Genomic DNA, 13,020 nt, shown 5'->3' with positions numbered 1-13,020 from the left:
TTACTTATGACCCATATTCTTCTAGGGGATCAGGATGTACCAGGGCTACACATACATGAAAATTAACCAATGCCCAAGTGCAAAGGTTTTTCTGTAAAATCAATGTACCTTTCCAGGAGCAGAGAGAGACTCCACATTAAACAGACCACACCCCAAATATCAGTAAGGGAATACAAAGCTATTTAAAGTCACTGTGTGAGAATGAAAATGTGTTTTTGTGAACAAGCAACTGCTGCAGACTGGAAGAACAGGCACATTGCTCAGTCACCGGGAGGGGGAAGAACGCTCAATGACTCCACGATCCTGAGAAAGCGTTCTGTATGTATATTAGTCAGTGCAGTGATATCAGACTCTGTGGAAATAATCAGCAAATCATGTTATCTCACCAACTGTTAGCAACAAAAAAAAAAAGGAAGAAGAGGCCCACTGTGACTTGAGAATACTTACACAAATCAGTGACCTGGAAAGCAACAGAATCTTCAGATGCCACAAGGTGCTGCTGTGTTGTGGAGGGCTTCCGGTGACAGGAAATAGAAATGCTAGGAGTGGGCCTGACAAACCAAAGGGCTCTTTAGAGCCATAAGCTGCTACGCAACTTAGATGGGCTCTCGCTCTGGGAGACAGAGGACACATGGATTGAAGAGTATATGAAAGTATATCTGTTCTACAGCCAAGTACTACATAGGGATACAACTGGTGGATACGTATGTGCTCTTTATAGCCAGAAGAATACTTTCTGAGCAGTGCTCAACAACAAAATGGGGCCATGGAGAGGTAACAAAGATTCCTCCGACAAGAGGAGCACAATCCCTGGTGTTATCAAAGCAGTCAACTACGGTGTCCCGTCGGCTAAAGCTCTGTGGAGGGAGATAGGATACAGACGCCAATCAACAGGAAATCAATAGCATCCACCACAGCAATACAAAAAAACAAAATTAAGCAAAGAAAAATCCTATCCGAGACACAAAAGCGATTATGTCCCAGAACACACAATCAGCAAGCCTAAGACACAAAAATGTTACTAAGGCATATGGGCTGTTGAGATGAGAAAGCAATACATTTTAAACAACTGATACAGGTACTTAAAAACCATGATTAACACAAACTGGAAAAAGTAAAAACAGAAAAAGCACTTTACACAAAATGTCACCTAAAGGGACTATGAAGAGGCACATGCAAATGAATCCAAAACTGGATCGAAAAGATTTCCAATACAAGTATTTTGTACACAAATCTGGGACGGTGAACTTCCACAATTACGACCGCGCTGGAAGGACAGAAGTTAAAGATGGCATGTTAATCATCTAGGAAATGTGTGTGTGGAGATTACTGGAACAGAACATTCTACCAATGAAGTACTTGAACGAGTAAACAGACTGTGACCAAGGAACTCCAATATGGTTACCAAAATAGCTTTGGGTCTAGCTACGTGTGAAGCGACATATTTTGGATGATGATGTAAGCTTTGCAGTATTATATTGAAGGTCTATACTCTAAAATGCTTGATTTGACCTCTTAAACCTCTATCAAGTGCAGACAGGGAACAAAGCACACTCAGGAGAAAATGAACACCGATTTATTTCTTCACGTCAAGTATTTACCTACCAGTACATATACAGAATCGCCAGATTATGAAACTAGCAACAAAGATTACCCTGGCAACGAGGAGAGTGAGGAAATGCACTGAAAACAAACACACTTCAAGAGAAAAGCAGAAGAAAGAGGGAGAAGTAAAGGCTCTGTGAGGTCTTCTGGTAAACAAATATTTGGAGACCTCAATAGATAATACACTGTTTAATAGACACACAAATGAGATGGTTATTTTATGAACTATGGCTATACATTCCAAAGACATATCTGCATGAAAATGAAGAGTACAAAAATAAGGATACAGATTATTAACAACTCGCTTTTGAGCGTGCATAGTAGTTGTGACTAAACCAAAGAGACAAACTGAAGGAAGAACAGTAAACTGAGTGAACATACTGGAGAGAGCACTCCTTAATCTAGGGAAGCATTCCAAAAACCTACACCCTTAACCCTGAATAATTATAAAGAAAGGCACCTAGTTAAAAAAGCTATTTTTTTTAAATTTACAAGCTCCAGTCTAGACAAGGCAATGGGACTACAGACAAAATATTTTAAACCAAATCCAGTCATAAATATACGGATTATATAACAAATTAGCATCTTGTTATAGTCAAGTTAAAAATGTGTTCCTTTTCAATCTTTAAGTTCGTAAAATGCTTATTTGTATAAAACATGCAAGATCGCAAAGGAAGTTGAATAAATAAGAAATATATATATATATATAAATAAATAAATATAATCAACAATGTTGAAAACCAGCATCCTATCTAGATCACGATGATAAAAGAAACCCATTAGTAGTCATAAGTGCATTTTGATATGCTGCATTTAGTGCAAGGGACATTCCGATGTACAAAAGTGCAAGAGTTATATAAATGACAAGGTATAGGTCAAAAGGTGTTGGAATGGTCAAAATTAGCATCAATTTTCTTTCTCACAAGTTAACCTTTCCAAATGTGAAATACATTACCTTCTTCTGATTGATGGGGAGACTGTGTAACATGTAGCAACATTTTCCAGTGTACATAAAAAGTTAAAAGCATCTTGGTAGTAAATACATTTCATCGGTGAAAACAGTGGAGTTTTTTAAAATCTTGGTACAAATCGCAGATCATCACCAAATGCAAAGAGGATTGGATAGTTTTCCCATCACATGGGTATATGTGATCTTTCTTCTCATGCCCCAATTTTAGGGAAGGCGACCAAATGATGAATAATGCCTAACCATAGTCTAGGGAGGTAGCATATGCCAGATTTAGGCCCAAATATACAAAACGATTTTGCATTTCTTAACGGACAGAATAGCTCATTCGGGCTCTAACTAAATGCGAAATAGCCTTTCAGTATGTACGAAAGGCATATACGCTTTGCAAAATGTGATTTCTACCCAGTAGAAATCGCATTTTGGAAATCACTAAATAGGAATTCGCAAATAGGGATTTCCTGGTTGCGCTTTCCGTAGCTGCGTTTACACAGCATTTCCTAATTGCGAAACTGGCATTCAGGAAATGCTATTACCATCTATTCCAAACTGGTGGTAGCCTGGTGTAAACATCAACAAGCATTGGCATAGCAAATAGGTCTCGCTTTTGGGACCTTATAAGTATTTAGTTTTGCAGCACAATATCCTTGGCGCAACAAAATCAGCTGTTGCATGGCTAAACCTTGTACCTTATAAGTGTTTAGCCATGCAACAATTGTTGTTGTTGCACCAAGGATATTGTGCTGCATAACTAAATACTTATAAGGTCCCAAAAGCGAGACCTATTGGCAATGCCAATGCTTGTTTTCTTATGGCGGGGAAGTTTGGAGGGAAGAAGCAATGGCATGGTGGAGGTGGGAGGGAAGAACTAACGCGGACGAACAGTTGAAGGAAGGAGCCTAATCAAAGTAAATAAATCATTATTTGGTACATGTGCAAAACAAAAAAACAGGAAGTGACATCGGCAAACACTGGCCAATTAGAAGGCAGCAAATAGGAGTGACAATGAACGCTACCTCTAGCAGCATCAGTGCATAAGCTCTCGGCGGATGAAACCTAAACGTACCATTTTTATATAGGCTGTATCACTTGAAAGGAATTTTGGAAGAGTGAAATAAAATTAATTGGTATTTATTTTTTTATATATAATCAAGGACGTTTGTGGAGGGTGCCGTTTACAGTCATTAAGAGAGGAATTACCTCGAGCACTCCAAAACAATATCAGCACTAATTGAGGTTTCTCTAAAAAAATCTCTGGTCGTCTCTTATGTGTATTTTACCAAAAGCACGTTCTAGTTCTGTTCTAGGCTGGAAGAGAGGCCTCAGAGTCTCTGAGGGCGACATGGAGCTGCATTACGACTGACGCCAAATGCATGGACTTGCGAGAAGCGCCGCTTGCTCACAGATTCCATGCAAATTGTTGTGATTCACAAGTCAAAAGGGTAATCAGATAAATCACGAGTATGTCATCAACATTTGCAGTCTCTTTTGGGCCTGCTTTGTATTAACGATTGAAGAGGGCGTTCTGCTGCACACCCTTCAAGGCACTCTGCCACTTCCTGGATATTTATGCAACAGTAGCGTGTTTCACTTACACAACAGGTCAACGCCCATTGCATAACCATTCAGGACAAAAGACCCGAGTATACCAGTACTGCAGCCCAATTGGTCAAAGAAACATACATAGTTATGATGAAGGTGAAGCTTGCACTATTATCTCCTGCATCCATGGCGTTGCTGTGAACAGTACGTTTTAAAGAAAAAGAGCTAACCAGACAGACGGTAGAGAACAGAAAAATGAGCACCGTGGATCTGGCACGTGTGGGGGCAAACCTAGTGAAAAACACGGTCACTGCAGAGGTGAGGCTATGTGGGTAATTGTGAGAATGCATGGTGGCTATCGAAATAAAATCACAAGAGCCCGATGTTTCTTGTTTTTGGAGCTAGTATGCGCAAGGCAGGCTTAAGTCAAAGGTGCGGCTTTTTGGCTAATGGCTACCAGTGAATGGAATCTGCCAATTGGAGAAGGAGTAAGGTGCAGTTTATTTTCATGACGAAATAGAGCGTGGGGAAGAGAAAATACGCTTACGTTAAATGAGAGGCGAGTAAAAGGGACCAAGAAGGAATAACAAGCATTGGCAGCACGGCCGTGAAAGTGAAAGCGTTGAAAGACAGATGGCGGCTGTGCGCGTGCACGCTCGCGTAACGCAAGCGGTAGGCCACCAAAAGCCTGTGGCAGCACTTTGAAAAACCCACACACTAAATTTCTCGCAGAGCACCACATGCGCTGGCTCAGCGAGACCTAAAAAGGCACCCAAAATGCCCCATAGGAGCTTTAAGTGGGCATGGTTGTTCATTTTCACACGGCCGCTTGATTAGTGTGTGTGGACTTCTTACTTTTGTGCCTAGTTCGGGCGCAGACAGGCCTATCCTTAGCCAGGGCAGGTCCTGTGGGAGTACAAATGCGCTAATAAGCACTGCGGGAGGATGCAGCTGGGGGCGGGAAACAGACGGCGGCTCCTGATGCAAGTCAAGAAGGGGATGGAATCCCCTGTGGCAGTCCGTAGAGCTAGGCTGACGGTAGGTGTCCCGCACAGCGGGAGTACAACTGCGCTATTTAATGCAGAGACAGAATGCGGCTGTGGAAGGGAAACAGACATCGGCACCTCCTGGCGTGTTGCAAGATGGGGAATGTAGTCCCCTGTGACAGCCCATACAGCTAGGCTGGTGGTAGTTGTTCCAAATGATTAAACCACTAAGTCATTTTAAAATGTTTTTTAAAATATGGCATCTTTACAATATGTTAGCTACGAGAACCATGTTGTAGGTTTCATTTTTTTATAGCATTACTTTTAGCAAAAATTTTCATATTCTCTTAAATTTTCCTTCAGAAAATTCTCTTGGTGTGTCAGAGAAGATCATACAAATAAATGCAGCTATCTTTCCAAACAGAACATGAGCACGGTTTAAAAAGAACTAGGAAGAAGAATTTAAAAAAAAAGCCAATTTTTTTTTCCTCCAAACTAAAGTACTTGCCAGAAGGGAGCACCAGTTCCATGCTTTCATCATCATATGCCAAATTCTTCTCAACCGGTACTTCCTCTTGCATTTCCACGTCCTCTCCTTCCTTGTGATCAGGATAACTTGCCCTGTTAAGATAAACCAGTAATATCTCATCAGATTTTTCAACTGTAGAACATGGAAGTGTCATTTAACTCTGGCTGTAGAATAATTTTAGAACACATAATTTGGGAGACCATACAAGTTTTTACAGTGAAACAAGGAATATCACGGATTGAACTGTTGAAGTTTAATATATGCACACATACACATAAATGACATGCTGTAAAAAAAAAAAAAAAAAACTTACGTCGAAAGGAGGTTAAAGCACAAAACCTAAAAATAACCCAATGAAATGATCCAATTTAGGGAGCTACCTACTTTCCACATCGCTGCATTCTATTTCAACTCCACAATACACTCTTAGTGATGTGAAACAAATTTTCATAAGCATGGAGGTAATGCCAATTCAGAATAATATGAAACACAATGAAGTACATAATGTACTAGCACACATGGCATCACAATGAGTGTGCCAAAATGCCCTATAACTCCCACCAAGTGCGATACACTCTTAACAACGTCCAAATCTTTGCAAACAAAATACCACATTACAAAATCTATAATCTCCAGATTTTCATAGGTACTAGTTGGATATGGATGGAAGCCAAGTTCTAAATGATAAAAGTTTTGAGCATTCCACAGCTATTACTGCTTTGCCCTTTTTACTACAGCCTGGAAGTTGATGGATTTAACACTGCATCTTTATTGACTTCTTATAAGCTATCAATATGACCACCCTTTCGAAACACTAGCAAAGCCAATTAGTCTTGCCTTTTGGCTTTGTTAATGCTTTTTGATGCTGTTTTGGCAAATTGTAGCTGCTGGTTTTCCTAGAGAGTAAATAAAAAAAAAATACAGAAGGGGCAGAGAAGCAATGACGAAGCGTGGGAGAAGGAGTAAGTGCACCCCGCCAAGTGGTAGTGAGCAGAGGAGCAATGGACGAGATGTAGGAAGGTTTAATAATATAAAAAAAATCTTGAGGGTGACAGGATGGGATGGGGGAAGCAACTGACAATTTGTGAACAACACAGACAGCATGGACGTGAAAGGTGTTACAGCACACGGAGGAGAGGCAGAAGGAAAAAGTGTACACTCCCATGGATGCTAAAAGTAAAGAAAAAGGCAGTTCCATGATTTTAAGCAGTAGAAGGATACAATTTACCCTCTCAAACGTGTGGTAAATTCTTTTTTGGGGGGGTGTCTCTAGACACAAGTTCCTAAAATGCAGGCAAATGAGAGACAAGGAAGTGTTGATTTTGGGAGACAAAAAAAAATCAAATGAAATTATTCAATTGTTGCCTCTCTGGCTTAGAAACTTAAAGTCAGTCCTATAAATACCAATGCTTGGGTGATAAAGGAAGTAATCCTGTCCAATGCGCAACTTGGGTTCAGACAGACGTGAGGCACAAGAAGCACTACTTTGTGATTTCTAAATCTATAATCTGTAGGAAGGTGCCCATAAATTTGGCCTTCATGGACATGTCCACACTCAGGACAATTCATGCAGCTTTAGGTGTAGAGAAGAACCTGGGCCTACAGTCCCATCACAGAGTCCTTCAGGCCTCCACAAGGTATGACAGGGGAAAGAAGTGTGCCTATCCATCCAGCGGGGAAAAAAGGTGTGAGACAGGGATGCGCCTTAGCACCCTCTATGTTCATAATTTATGTTAAACAACAACAAAGAGAGAGAGAGGAAGGCAGGGGGTATCTCCTTGTGTTTGCTTTGTTCGCCCTAAGTTGGCAGGGTAGGCCCAGACGTGGGTCCCTTGCTCACTTTGCCACTGGATTCAAGCTAGCGTGACTGATGAGGTCTGTTAGCCCAAATCCGGTCCCAGAATGCTTGGCAGTTTGGGCTGGACTGTTCCCATGAGGCGCAGGGTCAAGACTGATTTGCATATAGCTTTGTCTGAACTGGGTTGGCAAGTGAACTAAAGAACGATGATGGATTCAACCCAGATCTGTGACTGGGGGTGAGTATCTGAAAAGTTTCAGCACTCCGTCCATCATCTCCTTGTGTTTGCTTGGTACGTCCTTATCCCCAAATTAATTAGATCAACAACAAAGTGGACGGACTCGATATAGGAATCCAGACACAAGGATGACTCAATGCCATGCACAAGAATGGAGAAAAAAAACTGTAGGTTTTTAAGAAGAACCCTCACCCACCAACCTAGTTGGTGGTATGCATCATTGGGTTCCCAGCTGGGCTGCCAAATGCAACCCAGCTGTGCTACGACGCCAGAGTTACAGCGGAGCGGGTTGGTTTTTTTTGTATGAGAGGGCTGATTTTAGTGCAGTTTAAAAGTACCACTAGGATCCTCAATCGCTGCTTTATTCCTGATGTTTTAGGGCACGGTTTAAAGCAGAAAGGGGGTATCGCGAAGATACAGTTGGTCTTCATTATCCCCATAGAATGGTCGACATGTTTCAGCCTCAACAGAGGTACTGAGGCTTTCTTTAGGACCAAGACAAGTGAAGTGCGTCAAATATTGGGTGACCGCGTGAAATTATCAGCACACATGCGAAGGTGTGCTGTGAGTGCAGGGGTGTCGCATTACTTACGGACCCCACCGTCAGGTAAAATAAAAACTACTAAGATTAGGTAGCTAATTATGACTCCGGAGGGGGCGGACTCCTGTAGTCACACATTCATCGAGGAAGTCCCTCCGCCATCGATACCTATTACGGTCCTTCACGGGATCCCAACTGTTTTTCTCTCCATACCTGTGCATGGCATGGAGTCATCCTTGTATCTGGATTCCTATATCGGGTCCGCCCACTTTGTTGTTGACATAATTTGTGTTATCCATTGATAAGGTGAATTGTTTGATGTGAAAATGAACCCACTCAAAGCGCTAGATAGCTTCCTCTGCTTCTTTACGCAGATGATGCTATATTCATTTCTCACACATCTAATGGCTTGGAGTGCCTTGGTTCTAGGTGCCTTTAATGTATGGGTTGCAGTGGAGTAGCTACTAGCTTCAGGCAAAAAACAATCAATAGGCATAGTCTTGAGGGTGGACTCTTTTCCCTATATCGGAGTGCTTTTTGATGGCAAATTAAGTTGGTAGTCTTTATCTGATATGTTAACATAGATGCCTGAGAAAATGAATGGTAGGATTGATAGCTATGCGAGAAGCAGAATAGTATGCATATCCCTTCCATGATAAAGGTGTAGAACACTAAAAGTGTTCTATGCAGGGGCAACCTCATCTTGTACAATGACTGAATTATTGTGCAAAAGCTGCCCAATGTCCAGGCTGTGCTTATATTATGGGTATACCAAGCAAACTAACAGTGATGGACAAACATGAAATTTCCAATATGTACTGGTACTGCAACAAGTGGGAGCCTATTTATTTTTATTTTTTAGAATAAAGCGAGCAAGGGTGTGAAAGGAGACATTTGAGCAGGAAGACAAAGAGGGAGAGAAAATGGTCCTACATCCACTGCAATGCAAGGACTCATTTCTGTGGTGGAAAGATACAAGTCATCCAGTTAAAATACGGAGAGACCACGAATGTGACAAATGTAAGAGTATGGAGGAAAACCATGAAATCAGGTACAGGAAACTAAGGTGGACAAGAATCAATCAGGTTGTGCTTGTAACCAGGTGCTTGCTGCAGTTCACAGTCGAAGAGCCAGGTCTTGAGCCCCTTCCTGAAGTCGGTCAGCGAGGGTACAAAGGTTGAGGGGGTGTTCCAAACTTTTGGCAGCGAGGTGGGAGAAGGAGCATTCTCCGGTGCGGCAGCGGCGTATGCGAGGGATCTGTGCGAGGGTGACGTGGGGGAAGCCATCAAATTAAGAACAAGGGGCAGGCACAAAGCCCACTGAGAGTTTTTATTGGATGTAATAGGTCTGTCAACAAACAGCTAAAGCTGTATGTAGGAAAGACCTAAAAACACCATAGAATACACAATACATGAAACATGCAACATGCTAATTATTGCTGAAGACTTAGCCTCGCATGAGTCATGGGTGGCTACACAACATATATATTTATTCACTTCACCCACAGTTCAAGTTTAGTTATGGTTATAAAAGAAAACAGAGAAACCCCTGAAATTACCCATGTATGGATACCTCCTCAAAGCATAGCTTGCATACTTGCCATGCAAATGTTAACTCGCACATCAAATGGACTGATAATGGCATCGTTCTTGATGTACCAGATTTAATAAATGACACACATGATCTAACTAGTGTGACTTGACATTATCTTACTACTAACATTATAGATGACCGGATTATATATAGTGTGATAATTCTGTATTTATATATGTATTTATATTTAAAGATGTGATCTGACGTCCTCTTACTTTTTTTTCCCAATCTGTTTATTATATTTGACAAAAGTGAACAGAATCCATGTACGGAGTACAGAAATAAACCTTTGCCACCAGTACGCCTTATAGATCCTGATAAACACATCTACCTGCCCAATATATTTACCAACAGTTACAGCATATCAACTTTCCGGCAGGCCAATTTGTCAGTCAGTGGTCATAAGGTGACAGAGAAATATATGAAAGAAGAAAGGAAAAGAAGAAAAGAAAGCGATGAAAGGAGAATGACTGACACTACTCTTCCCAGCTTCCTGAGCGCCTGTCTATTTGGAGAGAGGGGACTAGCCCAATGCCTTGTTACTGCCCATAAGCAGCCATCTCATATATATTGGCATTCCTCCGACTCAGCATATTGAAGACAGCTGCACAACGCTGCACCACAACCTTATTCTGTAGTATCCTCAGCCGAAGCCTCAAGCGCATATAACTTCGGGATGGTTCCCAAATATCTCTGGGGCTGGAGGAGGTCGGCATCAGATCCCAGTAAGTCGCCAATTGACTTTGGGAGTACGAAGCGTCCCTCAGCCAATCCTCCAAGCGAGGCCATGGTCTGCAACCCCAGCACATCGCCACTCTCCGCTTTCCCGGAAGCAGGGCAACCAGCTTGCCAAGCTACGAGGGGACCTGCATTATATATTACAGCAGGGAGAGGAGTGGTGTGTGATCTAATCTGAGCCCTTTTTAATATGAATATGCACAACTACCTAAGTTTTTTAACGTGAAGTTTGTATTCCTTATGAGTTTATATGCGTGCTCCTGGGGCGGCGTTTGCATTCAAAACGTCATAGAAACAACTGGTTACTGCAATTCCTACATGGAATGTGTCCCCCTGGGCACAGCGTTTGTCCTATGCTGGCTCTTCTGGTTGATGAATGAGAAAACTATGATTACGACATTACTTTGAAAATATACTGCCTCCACAAATCGACCCCGAACCAGATCAACTAAGGGGGTTATCCGTACCTAGTACATACATGGCACCCATCCGCCATAAAACATTGGATACGTTCGAAAGTCTAGTCAAAAGCGATTTACTCAAATTGAATCTTTCCAACAAAAGGAAAAAAAAACTCACACAGAAAGATCGGCATCATAAAGAACATAGCTAATAATCCCAACATAACTTGTCAAAAATCGGATAAGGGAGGAGCCTTGGTTATTTTAAACACAGCAGAATATGAAGCGGAAGTAAACAGTCATCTAGCAGATGAAACAACATACATAAAAATTGATATGAATCCTACAGAAGCCTTTCACAACATCTTGAAAGATCTTATCAACCAAGATAACATGGTACCAAAGATACATAAAGATCCTCAAAACCCACCGTTCAGACCAATTGTGTCTACCAAAGGACGTATACATGAACCCATCGGACAATTCATTGATCGATATCTACAACCCATGGTTCTCAAAATGAAAACATATGTAAAAGACACTACAGACTTCCTCAACAAACTACAGAACATCAAAATAGACACAGATGAAACCGTTTTAATGTGCACTATTGATGTGAAGTCACTATATAAGTCAATACCACACAACCTTGGAATAGAAGCAATAGAACAAGTATTGTCGCACTCATGGAATTACTACAATTCACATTGTTTCACAGTTATTTTACATGGAAGAACGAATGGTACATACAAACAACCGGAACTTCCATGGGCAATTGCGCCGCACCAGGGTACGCTAATCTGTTCATGGACAAGTTTGAACAAGACAACATCCTCACTAAGGACCCATGGACTAAATATAGCAAATTATTTCTGCGTTACATTGATGATATATTCGTTGTATGGAACGGACAACAAACCATACTAACAGAAGCACCTGATCACCTCAATCACATAAATGAACTAATACAATTCACATACGATGTACAACGAGAACGAATTAATTTCTTGGATGTTCAAATAACTCTCGTTGACAATACATTTGACACCGATTTATATAGGAAACCAACAGATCAAAATAACACGCTGCTTTACGCCAGTTTCCACCAAGAGCCACTTAAACAACATTTACCACATTCACAAATGCTGCGGGTCAAACATATTGTATCCAATCCACAAACAATAACCAAGCGACTACAAGAAATGACAGAACGCTTCCTACAAAGAGGTTATCCTACTAGACGAAGCACTGAATAGATGCTAATTAAAAAAATAGGAGTGACCTATTACAAAAATAACCGTTTGATAAAAAATAACATTTAGTGATGGTGTCTAAATTCTCCACAGATAGCCAAAATATGAAATGTATAATCAAACGACATTGGCCAATGTTAACCATGGAACCTGACTTCAAGAATGTATTTAAAGAATTACCCACCTTCGCATACACCAGGAACAAAAACTTGGGGGAAATGCTCAAATACACCCAAAAAGTTGACAAAAACACCTACAAAAGAACAGTGGCATGCCACAATTGCAACAACTGTAATATCATAACAGGTGCAACCATAACACACCCAAGAAATGGCAACAAAATAAAACTAACGGTCACAGCGACATGTGACACGACCAATGCAGTTTACCTGTTAAAATGCCCATGCGACAAGATTTATGTTGGCAAAACCGAAAGGAATATCAAGACAAGAATCAATTAACATAAATCTAACATTCGCACAAAGCACCTCAAGTCAGTCGTGGCTAACCACTTTCATGAAAACAAACACAATATTAGTCAACTTCGATTCTTGGTCCTCGAAGTGGTACAGAAAAAAGAAGGTTGCGACAACAAAAAATACCTACTTCAGCGAGAAAACTACTGGATTAAGAAGCTGGACAGTGTACAACCATTTGGGATCAATGAACGCATTGAATTTGCCTGTTACCTATAATTGCCTTTAACACGTGTTGCTAGTATTTACTATTTTAGTTAATACCAATTATTGTCAAAATTTCTTATTACATAAACATTATTGTTGAAAAACACATTCAAAGATGGCCCCTATAGTCATAAGGCTAAATCCTT

At 41.0% G+C, this 13,020-nt stretch overlaps 1 protein-coding gene across 4 annotated transcripts in view; it reads right to left on the bottom strand.

Moving 5' to 3' along the window:
• ZNF622 (zinc finger protein 622) overlaps positions 1 to 13,020 on the bottom strand; it is a 92,883-nt gene that overhangs the window by 18,699 nt on the left and 61,164 nt on the right. For all 4 annotated transcript variants that reach the window (XM_085605948.1, XM_085605949.1, XM_085605946.1 and 1 more), the window contains exon 5: positions 5,609 to 5,721. In XM_085605948.1, the coding sequence (XP_085462074.1) occupies positions 5,609 to 5,721 (113 nt within the window). The remainder of the gene's footprint in view (positions 1 to 5,608; positions 5,722 to 13,020) is intronic.

The sequence above is a fragment of the Triturus cristatus genome, chromosome 5_1 (assembly GCF_964204655.1).
Source record: "Triturus cristatus chromosome 5_1, aTriCri1.1, whole genome shotgun sequence".
Classification (NCBI taxonomy): Eukaryota; Metazoa; Chordata; class Amphibia; order Caudata; family Salamandridae; genus Triturus; species Triturus cristatus.
This window is presented reverse-complemented; position numbering and strand designations above follow the sequence as displayed.